Source organism: Hemitrygon akajei, chromosome 5 (genome assembly GCF_048418815.1).
Source record: "Hemitrygon akajei chromosome 5, sHemAka1.3, whole genome shotgun sequence".
Classification (NCBI taxonomy): domain Eukaryota; kingdom Metazoa; phylum Chordata; class Chondrichthyes; order Myliobatiformes; family Dasyatidae; genus Hemitrygon; species Hemitrygon akajei.
The window spans coordinates 159042521-159065831 of record NC_133128.1 but is presented as its reverse complement, the minus strand read 5'-3'; the positions used below and the strand labels follow the sequence as shown (position 1 = coordinate 159065831).

The 23311-nt window shown below is 36.5% G+C and overlaps 1 protein-coding gene and 1 long non-coding RNA gene across 4 annotated transcripts in view; one reads left to right on the top strand and one right to left on the bottom strand.

The window, feature by feature from the left end:
* Positions 1–23311, top strand: part of LOC140728372 (uncharacterized) — a 106154-nt gene that overhangs the window by 27501 nt on the left and 55342 nt on the right. For both annotated transcript variants that reach the window (XR_012099057.1, XR_012099058.1), the window contains exon 2: positions 11501–11615. This is a non-coding gene — a long non-coding RNA (uncharacterized lncRNA). The remainder of the gene's footprint in view (positions 1–11500; positions 11616–23311) is intronic.
* hibch (3-hydroxyisobutyryl-CoA hydrolase) overlaps positions 6465–23311 on the bottom strand; it is a 125037-nt gene continuing 108190 nt past the window's right edge. For both annotated transcript variants that reach the window (XM_073046990.1, XM_073046991.1), the window contains 4 exons: positions 21973–22054; positions 12525–12644; positions 11840–11873; positions 6465–8637 (listed from right to left, as the gene is read on the bottom strand). In XM_073046990.1, coding sequence (XP_072903091.1) covers positions 8522–8637; positions 11840–11873; positions 12525–12644; positions 21973–22054 — 352 coding nt within the window. In that variant the 3' untranslated portion in view covers positions 6465–8521. The remainder of the gene's footprint in view (positions 8638–11839; positions 11874–12524; positions 12645–21972; positions 22055–23311) is intronic.

Genomic DNA, 23311 nt, shown 5'->3' with positions numbered 1-23311 from the left:
GAAGAACCGCCGCCTTTTAGCGGGAGGGAGGGAGAGGGTAAGAGAGAGAGAGAGAGAGCGAGAGAGGAAGGGAGGAGGAGAGAAAGAGAGGGAGAGAGAGCGAGAGAGAGAGAGAGAGGGGAAGGGAGAGAGGAGAGAGAGAGAAAGAAAAGCTACATTCCGAATAGTGACAGTATAAGTCACCAGCAATGTGAAGAAAATCGGATACTTAAAGCGCCCATGAAGATTAATGTCTGGCAATAATCTTTGCAATTAGTAATGACTATCATAAATCATTAGTTCGTGGCTTTCATGGTGAGTGATGACTGTTCACTTTAATATATGACAGCTTTAACAGCGATAGTGTATTTTGTGCATAATTCTTTAGGCGTTTATTTTGTACGCGTCTTATTGCCAATAATTAGTGATGCTTTTTCCATCGTGACTATTAATTAATTTCTTGTAATTTCGATTTTTTATATGGGATAAAGCAGTCTACTTTTGTACCTGTGTTGATAAATGCTAGCCGCTGTACAGGTTGTAACAGTTACCGAATGTTTGTACATTATATTGAAATTGTTCCAAGTAAAGACTATTTCCCTTTTTAATTTTATGGAATAATAGTTATTCGCGTGTTTTTTTGCAGATAAAATTGCCCATACTCTGGCAAAATGACAATTAACTAATGAGGTTTCACAAAAAGGTAAAAGCATACGGTACAGCAGAATTTTCAAAAATCTGCATTGCTGTAAACAGGACAGGGAGCTTTTCACCGTTGAAAATCCGCGAGCGAGCACTGAAGACCAGATGAGGTACTGAAAAATAATACGGATTTGCAACAATTTGCTCCATGTTGATTGCATTATGGGCTGTTTTAAATCAAAACACAAGTACTCGATGCAGAACGCCAGCACCGCAGAGCAAGCGGACGGCAAGAGGTGTGGCGAGACCGAGATGGTGATTGTGGAGCCCAGTTCCGTGGAGATCCGCGAGGACTCGCTACTGGTGAACGCTGCGCTGCTGAATTACGCACAGCGCCTCTCTGAGGATATAGTTCACACGGCAGTGAAACAGTGGATGGAAATAGAGAGTCGATACAGGGACATTCCTTATATCGAAAGTGATGTACCCTGAGTCACTAGCGTTGGCGGCTCCTAACAGTGTGCGTGGCTGGGTGGGGCAGGACTTCCCACATCCTACGCTACAAGTCTGAGGGCCGTCACAGCAGAACATGTGTATTCTTCCTTGGACCGTTAAAATTGTGGGAAACGCGCGCGTGAAAAGTGACCAAGAACAGAAACAATAAACAGCAAAATCATCTTTTTTTAATGCACCATGTTGCTGTAGACATTTGCTTTTCGCCAAGTGTACTGAGATTTTATTTCCTTCACAGCACTCCCACACACGATGGCGTGCGTCCTGCTTATTTGTTTGCTTTGGAAGCTGGACAGGTTTTTTTAAAAAAGTTTTCTGGATTAATTAAAGTAAAACCTGGCATAATTACTAAACTTGTTTTATCGTTCTCGCGGAAGGAAAGAGGTAGAAGCGCTTGAGTGAAATAGCGATACGTTTTGAGACTATTTTGTATAAATGCGATATAGATTTCAAACAAATAACATTAGTTTCGGAAAATGTAAAGTTGTTGATTAGGGTACAAACGCAGTTCTGAAAATATCATAAACGGTGTTCCCACGGATATATGTTGAGAGTAGAAACTAAATTGGCAGCATAAGGATATTGTTTACAGGATTCCATGCCAAATTACTATTTAAAGAAATTGAGATTTTAATGTCCCAGTTTTCATGGGGGAATCGAAATGCTACAGAAGAACAGCGTCGCAAAAGTGAAAGGAAAGTAGCTTCAAATAAATAATTAAGGAATTCAGGGGAGGGGGGACATATCTGCCAAGGGTCCTCAATCACGTCCTTTTGCGACATCTGAAGCAACTTTGCATTTTCTCTAGCTGGAACAAATGAGATTAAGTGGCTAAAACCGTTGTGTCAAATCTTAAAATACAATTAGAATTAAACTTATCACAGACATAATAATCCTTTCATTAATTCGGCGCATGTAAGTGGCAAAATACAGTTCCTGTATTCAGGTTGTCTCAACTCACCAGAACACTTAAAACAGAGCATCGTGTCTGCGTGTCAATATAAAACCACAGTAGCATTCTTCTGGCCATTTCATATAGATTAATGTTTAAGGTGAGATCAAAGATCCCTTATTACATTAGTGTTTTCTTGTTCACCCATTATTTTCATCTAGAAACCTAAAAGTTACATACGCCTATTTATTTACGTAATGCCTATTTTCAAGGTATGGTAATAACATTTAGCTGATAAAAATACCAGAAAGAAAAAAATAACTAATTAATATTGCTTTATTTTTCTCTGGAGATTTAAAAGGTACAGAATTGTTTTTGAATTGTACGACTTTTGTGGGCAAATACAATTGCCAGAATTTTGCAAAAACCAGTATCTCACGGTAATCAATGGAAGTTTTAGTTTTGGATATCCAGTCTCTCTACAGAAGTTGACTAACTTAATATTTCTAGCACGTTCAGTGTCTGTTCCATACTCTTCATTGTATGAAATTAAAATCTTGATCTGAAAAGGCATTTGGATCTTTAGGATAGTCTCTGGTGATGCTGAACGCTGAGTACCGTAGTGAAGTGTGCAAATAGAGCAAGTCCCAGTATCGGGCTGGAACCTGCGAACTTCAAACTCGAAGATGAGAATCATGCCAATACGCCAAGAGTGATCTAATAATATGTCACACTGTGTTATCATTACTGGCATATCATTAGAGACTATAGTCATTTGAAATTCAAGGCAGTCATACAAAATTAAGATAAACGAATCAGGACTCCACTCTGGATCCAAGCTACGCAGAATTATTTTAAGTTTGACGTTAATTTCCATTAAATAATATGACTGAATCCAATACAAATCAATTTGATTTTATTTAACTTTGCTATAAGCAGCTTTTTCCAAGCACTGCCTGTTTGGGGTTCTACTCAGAGTTAGCCAGTAAAAAGTATTCGGTGAAGAAATGACAGCCTCTTTAGATGCCCATGTCTGCATACTTGAAATCAACTTCCATTCAAGATAACCCCATTAATGTTTTGCAAAATGTTTCTCCTTTTCAGCAATTCCCAGCTAAATAACTGACATTAGAAATCCAAAACAAAATATACTAAAGGTTAAAGGGACATGGGCCAAAGAGTCTGTTTCCATCCTGCAGTATTCAATGACTCTGACACCAAATATCACATTTAGTCTTTCTGTTCCAGTCCAACTGAGAGCAAGCCTGTAACTTTACTGCCTTGATTGGGTAGTTTTCTCATGTGAGACAAGCAGGAAAAGCAAAAACCACTTAATATCTACCACTGTAAAAGTTACTATGGCTGCACAGTGTAAGGGAAAGTGTTTAGATCATTATGGATTGAAATCTTGAAATCTAAAGAGCAAATCATTCACTTGCCTTAGATATTAGCTTTGCTTTGTGGCTAAGTTTTGCCATTTGCCTGGTTGCTAATGATATAAAATCAATCTTAAAGCACTGCACGGAGAATGAGAAGAAAGCCATGGACACAAATAGAATCAGGGTAAAGGAAACATCAGAGATTCTGGTTATAAGAGGCAAATTGTTCAAGGGTTTGAAACTCTTCACCTGGATGTCTACTCTTTCTATCCACCTTTGTATTCCAACCGCAACATTCCCCCCCCCCCCCCCCCACACACACACACAATCCTGTAAAGTGGATGAGATTTTTCTGAAGGAAGTATTCAAACTTTGAGGACTTACTCTGCTGTGTATCTTACAATACATAAACTAAAAATGCAAACCGTTTCTTTTGGCAATTCACTCCCTCTCCAGCACATAGTGAAAAGGGTAAAGGATGATAATTTAGGAAACATACAGCCAACTTGCACTCAGCAGATCCCTGCATTCTGCAACATATCATAACCAAACCATATCATAACTTGAAGTCCAGCACTCTACGGATAACTCTGCTGCTTTTCTTTTAGTCCTATGTTTTTTACTTATCCAAGGAAGCAGCTAGTGCTTCAGTTCACAAATTAGTCCATACAACATTACCTACACTGGTATTTCCTCAGTACTACACCGGTGTTAACCTGATCTTTTGTGCTCAGGTGAATGATTAATCTCTCTTGCTACAGTCAAAGTTTATTATGTGAGGCATAAATATTTATTCAGAACCAGATTTATTCAACATTGTTATGCCACAGCAGGTCATTTAGGTCATCAAAATTCATGCCAACTCTTCATGGAGCAATAGAGGTAGTCTCAATTCCCAGTTCTTTTCCAAAACTTCTGCAGGTTATGTTATGTCAACTCCCTATACAAGTCCCTTTAAAAGCCTTGACTCAATATAAGATAAGTTTTTCTTCACATCCTCCCTCTGTTTTTTTAATCAGTTTAAACCTGGTCATTAAACCACACACTTAATGGAGGCAGCTTGTCATGTTTCACCCTATTTGAACCCATCATGAGCTTATGCACCAAATCAAATCTCCTTCCAATTTTGTTTGCTTAGAGGAGAACAAACCCAGGTACTCTTGTTCAAATTGAATCCTGTCTCGTAAATATAGTATAACAATATGATCTAAAAACTGAAAACTAAACAGTAAGCAGTACACCTTCAGTCTACTTTGACATTCAGATTTTTGAATCAGATGATTAATCAGTTTGCTCCACAAATTTTGCCAGTTGTTTTGCTAGGTATTTTATGAAAATTCTTTTTTGCACTTTAAAGGTATGCCCACAAAATAATTTCAAGTTAAACACATATAACACTTGCATGGACCAAAATCAAATTCAGTCAAAGCCGAAAAGTCGATCACCCCAGTTTTGTCTTGTTTGCAAGGGGAGCTGTCCTCTTCATTCATTGTACATTCATCTTCGTCTATTTTTTGGAAATACTAATGTAAACAATTTGCTTTAGACCAGCAGCAAATAATTTAAACAATAGAAATGAAAAAACTCAAAATGACACATTGTTTGAAAGAATCTCAGATAGTTCAGCTATTGGCACATATGCACATTAATTAGCTATGCAATGTTCTATTTGAATTAGGCCGATTTATGTACTCTTTTATATTAATACCAAGAGTATTTATAAACAGCGACTGAATTTTAATTAATTTGCATACAACTTAAGACTAAAAGTTTTTAAATGGTTATTTGAAAAGTAAATTTAATATAAAGCAAACTTTATATAAAATAAAACCATTGATTGCAGAAGGGAAGGCTAAGAGTAAGTTGCCGACTCTTACCATGTGCTCAAATTAGCCTCAAGTAAAGATCAAACTCTAAAGTAATGTTAATATTGATCCATTTCATAACTATTGACATTTTCAGATTATCTAAATGTGCCTAAATTGAAGTTACATTATAAAATACAAGTAATGTTTGTTTCAGCAGGAAAAGAAATGTAATTTTTTAAGCACACATGCACTAAGTGCAAAGCCAGAAGGTAAGTGGCTCCACTCGGAGCTACCACCTCAGAACCCTAACAGCCTGGGAGCAACCCTGACCTCAGTTGTTGCCTGTGCAGTGTTTGCACATTCTCTCTGTTGACATTCTCCAAATACTTGAGTTTCCTGCCAATTATGTGGGTTAGTCGTTGGGGTGGTAGAATCTGGAAGGTGGAGGAGTTATGATGGAAATGTGGGGAGGGAAGGTCACAGGAAAAATTAATAGGAGGATCAGATTTTCTGCGCATCGGCTAAACTTGGTGGGTGGAAATGGCTTTTTAAGCTATAAGAAAATAAAACGGTATGACACAAGGTTTATTTTGTAAAAGAAGTCCAAATTAAAAGATAATCAAAATGCATTAGTCAGATTTTATAGATTTTGAGGATATAACTAATACATCAATGCACAAATCAGTTTCAGAATTTCCATATTTTTAATGAAAATCCTGATTGTACTATAATTGATATTTCACTTTTGAATGTTAAATTTATTGAAGTCTGTGTAAAATATATTCCATGTCTGGGGCCTTCCTGTTTGGTAATGTTTTAACTCCATTTACACTTACTATGGAAATACTGTATGTATTATGCTACTTTATTAAAATGTTGTCACTTGTGCTTTAAGTGCATTTCTTAACATTAGTCATTATTTCTAATTTAACATGCCTGTTGAACAAACCCAGTATTACACAAAGAAATGGAGTTTGTTTTAACATGCAAACACGAGGAAATCTGCAGATGCTGGAAATGTTTTAACATACTCTGTTTAGATATTCTTTACAAAAACTGAAGAGAAACCAAAATCTTGTTCTTTGTTACTTCTGAAATCCCAGTTCTGTTTTAAAGTTTCAAAAATGAGATTTGGTTTATCGATTCAAGCTTAGATAGCTTTACTTTTGCTATGCAACTTAGTCAGTAGTACAGTTTGCATTATAACAATTTTAATCAAACAGCACATCTAAAAAATTGAAACATATAATGCATATTTTATAGTTTCATTTATTTGTCATTTAAGTAACTTGTAAAATCCACTGATTGCCATTATCCAGCAGTAAACTGTATTAACAAACTCAGAAAATGGTAGTTGCGCAATGTGATACTTACAATCAATCAATTTACTTTTAAGACAGAAATAATAATATTCCTATCAAAGGCACCATTATAAACAAAGCATTTCACTAATTATCCAGAATAACAATTTAAAAATAATTATTGCTAAATTTAACAGTACTGAACGAACGTAGCACTAGTTTGAAGAATCATGATTAAGTCATATTTTTAAATAATAATGAGACACAGGGATTTTCACTTAATTACAGCAAATGGATTAGAAAAATTGTGTGATTTAACTTATGTTCCAAATGTTATCTTGGAGATGCAAATCAATAATATAGGTACCAATCTTGTTTACTGATGCAAATTCTGCTTTCGTGTATATTGATAATCAACACAAAGCAATGCTGAGGAATCTTAACTGTCCTCTGAAATGGCCAATTAAGTCACAATACTGTCAAATTGCTGCAAAAAAAGGTAATGAAAATAAAACCAGACCGACAACCTGTGATTGCTTTAGTCATGGCTGGGTCAACATTTTGGAACTTCCATCCAATAGTTCTACAAGAAAACAGAGATTGGAAAAAAAAGTAGATTATAACTACTTTCTCAAGGACAATTAAGGATATGCACCTGTGAGAGGCATATATCCCATAAATGGAAAATAAAAATAACTATTTCCAGGGATTGGCTTTCAGGGGGATGAAATGTGTGTGTTTAAATTAAAGTTTTATACCTCCATTTCAAAAACAGTTCAGAATCAATTGTGAATGGGTTCATTCCATATACTGTTTCTTTTTCCACGGGAACTTACTCTTATGGGTTAGCAACAGTTTACTTAGGGATACCTGGAAATTAGCACCATGATTGCCTTAATGCTGAATAGGAGTCATTCCAGCAAGAAAAATCAGAAACTTATAATTCAATAAAATCAAGTATTTTGAATTTATGTATCACCTTTCAGTAGGAAACTATACAATTGAACAAAAATCAAAGTGAACATTGAAGACATGATCACTATACTGCAAGACTGGTGGATGAAAGAAGGTGAAATGGATAGATTCTGATTTTTCTTCATGTTTACTTTCCTGCGTACTGACACTATTTTGACTCTCCTCTTCAACAATGGAAATCAGATGCATCAGAGTAATAGCAAAAATATTGCACTAAGTTATAACATGAGACAAAGAAGAGGAGGAAGATCAAATGCAGCCCAACACAAATGAAGGACTGAATAAAATAAATAACATCTGGGAACTTGACAAACATCCCAGATCTCACAGCTTCTGTTACTGCAGATAGCTTCACAATATTTGATCAATGCAATAGCATACACAAAGGTCTAATAGCATGGTAGTTATTTGACACGTATCTACAGATTTGGGCTGTCAATCCAGAGAGGCAAGTTTGAATCATATCATGGGATTTGAAGTAAAGCAGATCATCAGATAGCTATAAGCTAAACAAAGAAAATCCAACATTCTTAACCGAACTGGAGCATGGACATAATACACCAGACCCACAGATTGATTACAAACAGCCTTCTGAAATAGCCAATCATTTACGACAGGAATATACATAGCTCTAGTAGTGATACCCATGTCCCAAGATTGAAATAAAAAATGCAGTTTCTTTTCTTCCATAACAAAGTGAAATATTTCTTCTCCAATGTTGTGGAATTCCATTCCTTATCCTCCAACTCTAAGGCCCTCATTAAAACTCAACCCTCTACAAGTTTTTGGTCGATCCTCCTGATACCATCCCTCCAATTCTTGCATGGCAACTGTTCTATCAGTATTATACATATACAAGTTGTTATTTATTGGTAGCTGCTGTCACCAAATAATACAATGTTTTCCCTCATATTTATTATGCTGGTACCTAATGTTCACCAGATAAATACATCATTTACCAAAAAGTATGCTAAGTATTTGAAGACAAAAGGAAACACAGCTGACTCCGAAACACTAAAACCATTAATCTATTCACAACTTGAGTTCTTTAGCTCCAAGTGATTTAAAGCAGCTACTCAGGTACTCCTCTGTTACTTCTTCCAGAGTCGCTGGCTTCCACTTTGGGCTTTGATCCTTATCAATCAGCACTGTTAGGATAAATAAGTAATATTATTCCCAAATATGATAATTTTAAAAATCCTATTTAAAATAAAAATGGGGCTATTTTAAAGCCAGAGAGCTATGGTTATACTCAGTGTAAGATGAGAAGGATTGCAAAAGTAATTTTTTAGTTACATTTCAACACAGCAAATCCAATGATTGAAGACATACTTCTCCTTATCAGTATTGTATTATCAGTCAATTCTTTAAACTCCACCTTGAATTGAAAAACCATCTGTTGAGATTATCAATTGCTGAAAGAAAACTGTTGCAACAATGGCACTATTCAAGTATCTCACTAATGATTAACTTTGTACCTTGGCCATTTAGTTGTGATTACACATTTATATTGGTTCTAATATGGATGCAGTACATAATACTTCAACTATGTTGTGAAATTTGCAGATTTGTCAATAACAGTCTCCAGCTGCACTGTGGCAGATCACTGGGCCTCACACACAAAATACTGGAGGAACTCAGCAAACCTCATATTTCCAGCATTGGGTGGATCAGACCTGTTCTCATCAACTTCCATAGTCACTGGCTTCCATCTCAGATACTCCATTTCAAAGGTCTCTAACTTCCTTCATGCTAATTTGCTTGGATTTTCATCTGGGCATTTATCCAAACCTCATATTCAATTGTTTCATTGAAAGATCCCATGAATAAAACCAATCATGCTTCCCAATAGTAACAATAAACTGCAGTCCACCAAGAGACTGTAAATAGAAGGATAGAATAACTATTAAGATCAAACACTCTACAGATAGATCTTGATTGTATTACCTAAAGATAAAAAACATGATCAACAGGAGGCCAATCTGTCCCTTTCCTCCATTCCACAAGATCACAGATTATCCAAGCTTAACCTCAACACTACTTTCCCATTCTCCCTCCACATCCCTTGTTAATCTCTGCCTTTAGAATATGGTGGTACAAAGTTCTGAAGACCGTCAGAGAAGGAACTCCTCTATTGCTCTTAAAATGGGCCACTCTTCATTTTGAAACTATGTCCTGTTACTCTAGACACACCCACTGAGGAAATCATCTTCTCAGCATTCACCTTCTAAATCTCCTCCAGAAGCTAATGTACTTAAATAAGATAATATCTTATTCCTCATATGATAATCTTTCATCAAAGAAAATCATCCAAGAAATCTTCTCTGCTCTAGTACAAGTAAACCATTACTTAAATATGGAGACCAAAATTGCACACAAAGGTCTAACTGTGATCTCACCATTGCATGGAAATTTGCATGAAAATTTCCACTTTTCAAGTCTATACCCTATGCAATAAAAGCATTTTATTTGCCTCCCTAATGACCTAATCTACCTACATGTTAACTCTTTGTGTTTCTTATACAACACTCTACACACTCACTGCTTTAATAAGAATTTGCCTTTCATTTTTCTTTCCAATATGGATGACCTCTCGGGTTGCTCATTGTATACTTCATTTGACATTTACCCGTACACTTAACCTATCCATATCCTGTGAAGGCTCTATGTGTCTCTTACAATTTGCCAACTCACCTTTCTTGGTGACATGTACAAATCTACTACAACACACTGGTCTCATTCATCCAGTTCATTAATACAAATTATAACTAGTTGAGGCTTTAATACTGATCTTATCTGTGCAGTGGCCTTTTACGTGTCATCCAAGCAACTGTTTTCTGGAAATTCAAATGCATGACATTGCAAGTTCCTCCTAGATTCCCTTGGCCATTACTTTCTCAAAGAACTCTGGCATTTGTCAAATACATTTTCCTTTGATGAAACTACATGATTCTAAATTCATCCTGTGATTTAGGTGGAGTCAGTAGTATAGAGTGGATAGTATAAAATTTACAGACAACATCTTCAAATTATCTATTTCAATGGTTAAACAGCAAGTGCACAAATGCTTTTTACTTTAAAAGGTCATGTTAGTGAAAATACTATGATCCCTAGGGTACTCCTTCATGTGAAATCTGATATGAATAATTCCATTTGCTTATTTTCACTTAATCATCCTTTTCCAATCCAGGCTCACTTGATATCTACTTGTCAATGAAAGTAAATGTTTCATTTGCCAGAGAGGTTCATTAACATTGCTTAATTAACATATTGAACTTTCTGCACCAAATCAATAGTGAGACTCATGTGATCAATCCAGAACAACATAAAAAGCCTAACAAGTTCAGGATATTTGCAACCCCAGGCATTTTTTAAATCGACTGAACTAGTTGTAGATTGGTACAGTTACACTATTTTTCAGCAAAATGCTAGAAAAATAGCAATTTTAAGACTCAGTGACAATGACTTCATTAGATATTACAACTTGAACCCTTCGATTAAATATTCTTGTAAGCTTCCCAAATAAAAAAAGGAATTCTGCTTTAATAGATAGCATCCAGAATCCAACATATTGGACTTGACGCAATTCTATTTGTACACCACCCAACTCATCTCCCCTACTCAACTCCCCAACTCCACAGCAAATATATAAACGAAATGTAACGTTGATATTTGTATTTATAATTAAATACATGCCCTTGCAAAAACACAGCACAAAAATAAGGTCATTCAAGGGAACATTACTGGGATGATTTCTGATATACAACAGAAGGCTTGAAATGTTGAAATGTAGCTTTGCTGTAATTCATAAAATAATATAATTTTTTAGGTGCCAAATTTTTCTAAGTACTTTTTGGGTCTAAATCTCAACAAAAGAATCACAAGCTTCAGAGAAAATGTATATAAATAAATCATTGGAAATACTCCACAAATTTGGCATCACTGTGGAAAGAAAAAAAGTGAGGTAATTAAGCACGTCAGAACGCATTCATTCTCTTTATTTGTTTATAGGATAGTGGCAGCAATGCTGACATTTACTGTCCATCTCCAAGTACCCTGAGCTGAGGAAGCTGTTTGAAGTTCACCACATATACAACGACCTCAAGTGATAAACAAGCCAGACTGGGTAAGGACAGCAGGTTTCTTTCATGAGACAAAATTAGAGAACCAGGCTTATTTTTAAACCTATTATGATGCGCATTTTTTCTTCCGCTTTTTCACTAAATCAATTTTTAAATAAAAAAACCTTAGTTGCTGCAGTGAGATTCAAATACATTTGTGAATTAGTGCTCAGAACCCAACCTGCAAATTCACTGACTTAACTTTTATATCTCTAAAATGTTTGCCTACCTGCTCGCACCCCTTCGTAGAAATCATGGCCTCTCTGTAAAAGATAAATTACAAAGCATGAAATGCAAAATAAACCCTTTTTGATATTACTGATTTACATTAACACAGAAGTAGTAAGTTGAAGTATCTACATTGATTGGAAACAGATAATTTGACCAAACTATTATGGCATTAAGAGCCTTTGTGTCCCATTCTAATATAATTTTGCTGTCTCAACTTCTAAATCATTACCTGAACCAGCAGAATTAACTGCCTGCAGGGTAACATTTACATTATGTGTGTATATATACAATATATATAATTTACAATGATCAATTAGCCTATTAACCGGTATGTCTTTGGATTGTGGGAGCGAACCGGAGCACCCAGAGGAAACCACAAAGTTCATGAAGAGAATATACAAACAGATGGCACTGGAAATCAACTCTGAACTCTGGAATGCCCCAAGCTTTAAGAGTGTCACACTAATTGCTATGCTGCAATGATGTCCACATTTCTTATGTTTTTATTTAAAATTCCCATTTCCATTGATAGTGAAAATTGAACATGAATTGAACATTGCCTGACCATTTCAAATTCTTCCTCCAACATTAAATTATAACACCTTAGATTTCTAATGCAATTTAATATATAAAAGAAGTGCTACACTCTCTATGACAGGATTTAGTCTGTGTCACTGACTCACCATGCAAGCTTGGCTAAGTCTGTACTCCATTATTAAAACTTCTGACAAGTTCTTCCTAGCTCCCTCTTCGAGCTGCTGAAAAGTAATCTTCATGGATGTAGGAGACATTTTCTTCAAAATCTGGAGATAAAATGACAAAAGTATGAAACTACTGAGCATCTGAATAAATATTAAGAGTTATTGAAATGCTATTTGCATTTACAGAGGAAATTTGCAGAGAACATTCTGTTTACATCACTAGGAAATCTGCAGATGCTGGAAATTCAAGCAACACACACACACAATGCTGGTGGAACACAGCAGGCCAAGGCAGCATCTATAGGGAGAAGTACTTCTTCCTAAACATGCTGCCTGGCCTGCTGCATTCCACCAGCATCTTGTGTGTGTTGTTTACATCACTGCCTGGTTATGGAGGACCCAAAGCATTGGATCAAAATAGGCTGCAAAGGGTGCCATCACAGGCACAACTCTCCTCATCAAAGTTCAAAGTAAATTTTATTATCGGAGTACATATATGCCACTAAATACAATCCTCAGATTTTTCCTGCGGGCATACTCAACAAATCTATAGAATAGTAACTATAACAGGATCAATGAAAAAACAAATACAGTGTAGAATACAACAAACTGTGCAAATGTAAATATAAATAAATTGCAATTACATTCATAATGAAGGGTCCAGGACAGATCTTCTGAGATAATAACACCCAGGGATTTAAAGTTACTGACCCTCCCTACCTCTGATCCTCCGATGAGGACCAGCTCATGGACCTCTGGTTTCCCTCAAGTCTATAATTAGTTCCTTGGCCTTGCATACATTGACTGAAGGGTGTTGTTATTACACCACTCACCCAGATTTTCAATCTCTCTCCTGTTTGCTGACTTATCACCACCTTTGATATGGCCCACAACAATAATGTCAGCAGCAAACTTGAATATGGTGTTGCAGCAGTGCTTAGCCACACAGTCAGATGTGTAAAGCAAGCAGAGCAGGGGGCTAAGCACACAGCCTTGTGGTGCACCTGTGTTGATAGAGATTGTGGAGATGTATTTGCCGATTGGAAATGACTGGGGTCCGCAAGTGAGGAAATCCAGGATCCAATTGCACAAGATAGTCTTGAGGCCCAGATCTTGAAGTTTACTGATTAGTTTTGAGGGGATAATCATATTAACTGCTGAGTTGTAATCATCTTAGTGTATGCATCTTTGCTGTCCTGATGTTCCTGGGTTGTGTAAAGAGCCAATGAGATGGTATCTGCTGTAGACTTATTGCTCTGGTAGGCAAATTGGAGTGGATCCAAGTTGCCACTCTGATAGGAGTTGATATGCTTCACCATCAACCTCTCAAAACACTTTATCACTGGTAACGTAAGTGCAACTGGGTGATGGGTCATTGAGGCTGGTCACTACACTCTTCTTGGGCAACGGTATGAATGAAGCTGCCACAAGAGGTAATTCACAACTTATACTCAGTGACCATTTTATTAGTTACATCTGCCTGCTAATGCTAATATCTGATCAGCCAATCATGTGGCAGAAACTCAACATATGAAAACAGATGGACGTGGTTGAGGTTCACTTGTTGTTCAGACCAAACAACAGAATGGGGAAGAAATATGATCAAAGTGACTTTGACCATGCAGTGATTGTTAGTACCAGACAGCGTGCTTTGAGTATCTCAAACAGCTGATCTCCTTGGATTTTTATGACAGTAGTCACAAATGGTGAAAGTTTACAAAAAATGGTGTGAGAAACACAAAAAAGTGTGCGTCAGTTCTGTGGGTGAAAATAACTTGTTAATGAGAATGATCAGAGGATGACCAGACTGGTTCAGGCTGACAGGAAGGTGAGAGCAACTCAAAAAACCATGCATTACAACAGTAGTGTGCAAAGCAGCAACTCTGAACACACAACATGTCGAACTTTGAAGTGGATGGGCTCAGCAGAAGACCACACCGGGTTCCACTCCTGTAGCTAATAAGGTGGCCACTGAGCATATATCAGGTATAAGAAACATGATTCCAAATTACTTTTTGGCAAGGTTAGTATATGCCAAATGAATTTACCCGATCTCCTGACATTATACTTAAAATGAGCTTGTTTAGTTTCTGAATTGCTTCCACATTCTGAAGAGAGAAATATGAGATAACTCCAAGCACTTGTGTAACCACATTATTCCACCCAGTCATTGTCATAAACTCCATGAACAAGCCAAGTATGGGTGTAACAGCAATTTATAAGGAATATCACTCTTCGTCTCTGTCCTGTTTGTAAAGGTCACTGACTGAAACTGGTACAGGGATTGTAGATAGACAGAAAGACTCCTTTGTTATTTTAACTTCTTCAAACAGTAACTTCAAGATTCTTTTTAAATATCTGTAAACCACTGGTTGCTGATGACAGGTTATGAAAACCTGCCTTGTTGCATTGTTTCTAGGTATGACCAACCAAATTTGCCGTCAGATTGAACCACAATCTGGAAATGTACATCAGTTCACAGTTCTTTGAGTGATTTTCTAAAGGGGACAGTGATGACTGAAGAAAACCATTGAACTGTTTGGCCATAAATATGTATAAATACTGTCTCTATGTTTATACGTATGAATAATGACACAATATCTACTTTATAAAATTTGCCAAATCAATGAGCACAGCAGTGTAGCATTTATTGGGAAGAGATTTTTTTAAACTTCTGAAATATTGGCATTTGTTCTGGGAAATAGAGACAAGATCACATTTATTGTCACTGCTGGGTGACTATTTGTCATAATTGGCTCTGATTTTGAAACTGGATCATCAAATAAGTCCTGCATTGGCAGCAGAGCAGGTAATTTATATTGTGATGCTGTGGAACTACTCTGAAGGCAATCACTTTTGGAAGGGAATTGTATCACAGTAATTCAGTTAACTCAAAAGATTAACTTATACAGACTACAATCACATGGAGACCAGCTGTGCGTGGGTGGCATTATATTCTATCTCTGAAGAACATTAATAATCAACGTATTTTAACATCAATGCATCATCTTTTCTGATTACTAACTTACAAGTCAACGGATCTATTGAATTTAATGTCACAATTTGGCATAGCATTTCAATTAATGCCATCTTATCATCTACAATATTTGTAACAGCATCCTCTCTAATATATCAACTGAACATGAGAACAAATTCCAAATCAAAGAATATTTCCCTCACTATTAAAAATGTTACATACCGATAATTCATCAGGGTGGGAGCAGGAAGATCATTTTATACGATACAGAGTTTTATCACGGACATAGAGAATTACGTCACATCACACACATAATCTTCTTTCAAGTGTTCATATTCAAGTAGTATCCTGTTTCTGCAGACAGCGCACACAATGCTTGCCATGTCACTAACTCTAACTATGTAACTCAGTCAACAAATATGTATTGTTTTGAGAACAGACCATGCATTTTATACAGAGAATTCCTGTTAATTGAGACCCATCCGGATCAGTACATTTTGGCCCAATTAAGTGGTTGCCCTAATTAGCCAAAGTTTCATGGAAATCATTAAAAAAAAGGCAAACTACTGTTTAAGTGAGTAACAAATGATTTATTTAAATGAAATACAGAACAAATTAGAACACTATCAATACTATTGTGCACTACAAAATCTTGTATTAGTTACTAATAATTATTGACAGAGGAATTCATCCCACTTACACTGCTGTTTTCTTTTGATTGGCTGTAAATGAACAAAATCAGCGCAGATATCTGGTACAGATAATGACTTCCTTCATACAATGCTTGTGACGAATGTATCCTACAAATCTTCATTTTCATTGCAGCATTCAAGATGATTGTTGGTACCTTCAAACTCTTTGCAGTCCCTAACTTGTTGAAGTAGTGAAATCATTATATTTTCACTCGTGATCATTTCTGGCAACTCCAACCTGAATACTTGAAATCAGAATGAGCAAAGCAGTTCTGAATTGTCTTCCTGCTGATTTCTCGCCAACTACCAGTGTCAAAAATCACTGCTTTTTGAACACACACAAGCATAACTGATGCTATTTTTCTTAACACGGTGTCGTGTCTAAAGCCATGCAACTGCTTGTGACCGATGCTAGTTAGAAACGGTTCAGCAACAGTCTCCTGTCACAACTAAGTGGTATAGTGTCCCAAATAAATGAAGTGAACCTCAGCTATTTTCTTCATTAGCTTTCATTCTTTAAGAGCTGCCCTAATTAACCAACTGCCCAAGGTAGCTCCTTTGGACCAGCCACAGCACTATAAATAAAAACCCACATCTAGCACTTCCAATTCAAGTTTCAATACCCATATTGAACTTCAGTAGAATACCAGGGCTTGCACAGTAGTTTAGTATTCAGGCTGTGTTTTACAAGTGCAGGGTTTGAAAAGCATGATAAACCAAAGAAGCACAGATAGAAAAGTGGTGCTCATTACAAAAAAGCAGGATGGCCTACATTCTGCCTTCTTCTTAAATCTTTAACATGGCTGACCAGAATTCCTTTTCTGAAAGCATCCTCACTGGCATCCAAATGGGTGAGACCATATTTCAAAGAATGTAAAAACTATACAACCTTGAGACTTGTTTGCTTGCAGGCAGCCGCAAAGCAAGAAACCTGAAAGAACCTAATTAAAAAATTAAAATAAAGGCCAACACCTGATGCACAGAGAAAGGGGAGAAAAGACAAATCATGCAAACAATACTTCAACACATAACTGTTCAGTCACAGCAAGAGAACATTAGTGACCAACATAGCAAAGACTTCTCTTTCCATGCTTTGCTTTAACTGCTTTGCTGCCTTCCCTAACCCTTCACTGACCTCTGGGTTCACTCTTGGCCTCCTTCCATTTTACGTGACACCATTACGGAACAACATCCAAAATAAAGAATCCACTTTCAGATATTTTTTGAAAACCTCATCACTTTTCTTGACCTATCTCATCTTTAAACTGCCAGTTGTCTCATTTGACAGGAGTACCGGTTGAGTTAAATTGTCTTCCATTCTTTGTGATGGAAATGACAAGCCAAAGTCACTATTTTCCACCCCAGACACAATTTCCATTGCCCACCTACCACCTCTATTGCTGAATTAAGCATCTGTCAGATGGAGAATAACATAATAGAACGCTTCCTACCTTGGAGTCATGATTGACTCCAAGATCATCTCCAGACCACACATATGCACCATTTAAAAAAACATTTAAAATTTGCTATATTACCTGACTCTACAATGACCGATCAAGTAGCATCTGTGAAAGGAATAGTTGATATGTTGGATAAATAATCCTTTCCTCCCACAGATGCTACTTTATCTGCTGCTCATCCAGCAGATTATTTGTTGCTCCAATTTACAACATCTTGTTTCTTGTGTCTCCACTATCTGATTCAATACCTGCTGTAAGCTTAACTGATTCCTACCTCGAGACAATTTTTTAATCAGTCACTGCCAATCTTTTATTTTACTCTCCATAAACATGTGATTACATCACATTCTAACTCTCAGCAAACCAAGGTCCCATCATTCCTGCACTAACTGATCCAGAGCAGGCCCTAACCAAGGGACAACAGTTTCAATATTCTCATCTGCATTTCAAATTATTCTATGGCTTCACTTCTTTATTTCTGAAATTTTTTGCAGTTTTCCATTGGGTTCTGCACCATTACAATTTCCAGTCTATTGATCAATTATTAATATAATTTCTGTACCACTGGTTACCATGCCTCCAGTTGCCAAGGCCATGAACTCTGAAATCTCCTTCGTACACCGTTTGTTTTCTCTCTTTTCTTCTATTATCCTCCATGAAAACCACTGCATCTTTCAATCTTCTGGTCACATGCTCAGATACGTCCTTATAAGCTCAATGTCTGATTTTGATGACAATACTCCTTGTGAGGCACCCTGGAAGGTATTGCTGTATTTTTTTTCTATTCACGGGATATGAACGCTGCTGTCAAAGTCAAGCTGCATCCTAAATGTCTCCTGAAAAAAAAAAATTTCCTTCCAAGGCCATCTGCAAGAGTACACAACTGGGTCTGGAGGATGTAGTCCAAAGTGGATGAGTATCCAAGGATTTAGGGAATTTTATCATCGTAGTTCTGACAAAAATCAGTTTGATATTCAACATTATTGATATACTTACTCACCTGAATTTAAATTTCCCAGTGTCGTGGTGGGAATTGAATTTACATCCCTGATCAATCATTCAGAGATCTGAACAGAAGTCTCATGATATTGAAATGACTTAGGATTTGCAGTCAGTACTTGGCACCTTTACACCGTGAAATAGTTCAGCAGCGCTTGGATCAGGCACATGCATAATTACATATGGAAATCTAGAATAAGCTGTCCCCCATTTTTTTTACTCTTTCTCATTGTAAATTAGACCCAAAAATCTGCAAATCCTGGAATTTGAAATAAAAACAGAAAATGAAGGAAACACTCAGCAGGTCAGGCAGCATCTATGAAAAGAGAGATGAGTTAAGGGTTTGCGTAAAAGAGCCTTAACATGGATGCTGTTGTGCAAACTTCTCCAAACTGATTTCTAGAAATAAGAAAATTGACAAAATAAATAAATGCAGCAAATAATTCTCAAACTAACTTTGTAGCCCTGAAATTATCTTTCCACAGGATGAATAGCGATGTTTTACTAAAGAAATGATGCTGCATAAATGCAAGTTGTTGTTGAAATACTATTTCCCCCACCCTATTTACACTTTAAAGGACACTGAAAATAAGGTGCTATTTTGTATGTTCATTTGTTTTGATAAGATATGACAGCTAAATGTAGTAACAGTCTTAAAAAATCTGTAATATTTTGGATCTCTTGGATACCCATTATGTTTCTGATCCTTATTTGTACTCTGTAAGACACCTAAAATAATACTCAAAATTATCTTTTAACTTCCTCTTTTGCTTTAGCTGGCTGTTCCACTGACTAATTACACTCTACTATGAGAAATCTTTAATCTGACATCCAATAATCGAAAAGGAGAAGACCATGGCACCAAGATCATTGTAGGCAGTGTTCTTCAAAATCACTGCTAAGTGCCATCGTTTCCTTTTTGGCTCCAAGTTCCAAGCCACTATGTTTAAGTAACTGATGAATTAAATGTAAAATAAACTCAAAAGGATTAGACTATTCCTTATTCACTCCATTCATCACTTAGTTTATTTGGAGATTGTCTATATGTCATTAAACAATATAGCCATAATAAGTAGTGATTCAAATTATTGTATAATTCTAATTATTAATGGCTTGACAGCTCTGTGAAATTAATTCCTATTTTACCGGAAATCAGAAGGACAGAAAATTTACTTTTTTAGTTCAAAAACTTAATTCATGTTGCTTTCTGTGTTTCCCTTTTGAGCCTTGTCTGCCAGGTTCAATATAGCTCTCAATATTTTCCTGGCAATGTTCACTAGGTTGGAATTTGTGTAAGTCTCCCCCAACTTAATATACGAGTTGATTAGCAACATCTTTCCAATGACTAGAGAGTCGTCTGAAGCTATATAAGAGATTAGCTGGGCACCAGCATACCAAGTTGGGAGAGTTGGTTGATGATAACATAAGGCTGAATGGGCTTAGCCCTGAAGATTCTCAAACAGGTTCCAAAGTCCCTGAAATCTTCTGTTTAAAAGATGAGCTGAAACACTTGACTACAGAAATTATACTGCAAGAATGTAAGTTGAGCTGTAACAGTACATTGTCAAATTAAGTATCACCTGGCAGAAGATTGAGAGAAACAACACAAAATAAGACCAGTTGTAACCAGAACGGCTGAGCCCTAAAAGATGTGGCAAAGATTGTGCTTGAATCACGTTAAAGTGGTAAAATACAGCATTGGGCTTTTGAATGCTGCATAATTGGCTTTCCTGGAGGAAACCCATTTTGAAAAGTGTTTTTTCTCTCCTGTGTATTTGCAAACTTTCTTGTATTTTATCAACACTAAATCTATCATGAACCAGCACAGTTGGGCAGAATCTTAAACTGTTTCTTTTAAAATGACTGTGGTTTAAAAATAAATCCATCTTAAATCCCAGTGAGTCATCAATTTTAAATTACTTAAAAATGTCACAAATAGTTTATCAAATTATTTTCTAGTTCAATTATTTCTGTAACCGCCTTCTGTGATAAAGTAATTAAATTAGGGTACAGTAGTGAAGTATTGTTAAACATTTAAAAAAAGATTTTCAAAATGTTGCAGTTAGTATCCTTGCACTCAAAATTTTCAGCTTGATATATAAAGTTCGATTAAAGACCTGCAGGAGAAATAATTAGGATTACCTTGAAATAGTGAATAATTGCCTAAAAGTAACAGTCAGATTAAAGAGCAGGACCTGCTTTCAGTGCACTATTTTAAAACCTAGATTAAAAGAATACCTATACAGAAATTCAAGATGATCTAGATACAATTTATCCTTACTTGATCTGCCCTTATGAGGAAACTGGTGGTAAATGCACTGAAAACAACAGCATGAAATGGATGATTGAGGCTTCTGTCAGCAGATGGATCCTATTAAAATGGTAAAATAATATTCTCAGCTTTTTGAACAATGTATGCAAAGGAGTAGCTGGCTACAGACTAAGTTGACAAGCTCTGTTTTCCCATCATATCCAGTGGCAAACAGCAGTGAAAAAGAGACAACTAATTAGAATTTTCAATAAATTAGAAGATAAGACCAAGTAATATAACCCATCTTCAGCTTTGGCACAACATAACAATCAAATACTTAGGATAAGGCTGAGGCACTAGTGAAGTATCTTGAGGCAAAAGCAACAAAACTACAATGAATATTGGGATGCAGCTAGGTTCCCATGATAACATTCTAGCTGCTGTTATTTCTCTGTCACATAACTATCTTTAATAGAAGACACAAGAAGCTGCAGATGCTGGAACCTGGAGCAACAAACTATCTGCTGGAGGAATTCAGCAGGTTGAACAACACCTTTGCTGGGGGGAGGAGAAGGGGAAATAACTGTTGACATTTCAGGCTGAAACCCTCATGCAGTTCCACAGAGCTCCTGCAACTGATTATAACTCTAATAGGATCTGGCTTAGCAACGAGGCCATCCAGTGACTGAACTCATGCCAACTGTCTAGAATTGTAAATGGAAAATATGCATTAAGCCTGAGAAAGATGGACACATATTTCAGTATGAAGGAGATCAGATTGCACAGACAGAGAGGAATTGATTGCACAGTTGGCCAACAATTCTTTTAATCTTTTAATTTTGAAATAGACATTGAAGCAAATATTGAAAGGTATATGGTTATATTTGTGTTACAGTTCTGACCCAGTGATCTTTGTCCAGCAAAATCTCTAAACGAATGCCTTATGGATCAGTGCTGATTTTAAATTACAGAAGGATCAGTAAGACTCCTCTGGTTCTTGCTAGTGTAACATCTCTCAAGTTCAGCCCTTTACTTATATAATGTACTGTACCTCCAAGTGCTGAAGTGCAAATGGACTTCCATCTTGTATCAGATTTTCCACTATTTCTTCCACACTGTTGGTTTTAAACAGCCTGTAAAACAGAATGCATACACTTAGAAACCATTTTTAAAAATGGTAAATGACTTAATAGTACTGAGTAGACATGCTACATGGGCAATTATTTTATCACTACAAATAATCTTGGGAACTTGGCCAACTTGTAACCTTGCCAGCTATGAATCTGTGAATCACCCTGTAGTGTCAAAATCTCTACACTAAGATCATAGAAAATTTCAAAAACAATAATAGCATGCATGAGTAGTTAACATAAAGCAAAAAAAATCAAAAGAATCTGAAAATAAAGTCTCCAGATGAGTACTTTATTACAGCAGAAGGAATAGGTTTTCTGATGGTAAATGCAAGGAATTTAAACATGCTATTCTCTCAACATACCCAGAAATTAAATAACTATACTTAAGACTCTGCCTGCTGAAGTTCAGACCATAAGGGTTTGGAAGTCAGAATGGTGTGTAAGGAGAAGAAGAAAGCCCTTAAATCCGAGTGGAGTCATCGGGACGCCTTTTTTTTTAGCAGGCTTTCTTATTTTTACAAGGCCGAGTTGCTAGCTCAATGCTCAGCCCAGCACGGATGGGAAGCGTGCAAGGGACCCGGCTGGATTCGAACTTAGGAGCCTTTGCTCCAAAGTCCGGCGCTGATGCCACGACGCCACCAGCCGGCCAGAATGGTGTGTACTGTTTGAAAATTAACCCATGTTTATTCATGATTTTTTAAATACAAGACTGGTATGTTGTGGATCATTGGAATTACAGATACTTTTAATAATGTTTAAATTTGATCCACTGTCAGGCTGTACTAAGTACAGTGGATTCCAGTTAATTGGGACACAGCGAGATGAGTACGTTTTGGCCAAGTTAAGCAGCTGCCCGTATTAGCTGAAGTTTCTTGGAAATTGTTAGTAAGGTATAAAAAAGACAAACTATCGTTTAACTGAGTAACACATATTGTATTTCATTTAAATATATAATAAATTAGAACATGACCAATACCTCTACAGCACTATAAAACTGTGTAATAGCACCTAGTGCAGGTAACAGGCTGCCTTCATACAATGCTTTAGTTGATAACATTCTCTAAATCTTCATTTTCATTGTAACAATCAAGATGATTGTTGATACCTTCAAATTCTTCATAGTTCCTAACTTGCTGAAGTAATGAAATCATTTCATTTTCACTTCCAGCTGTTTCTGGCATCTCCAAGTCCCAATGTTCGAAACCATGGTGAGCAACCAGTTCTGAATTGCCTTTACTGATTATTTCTCACCAACTG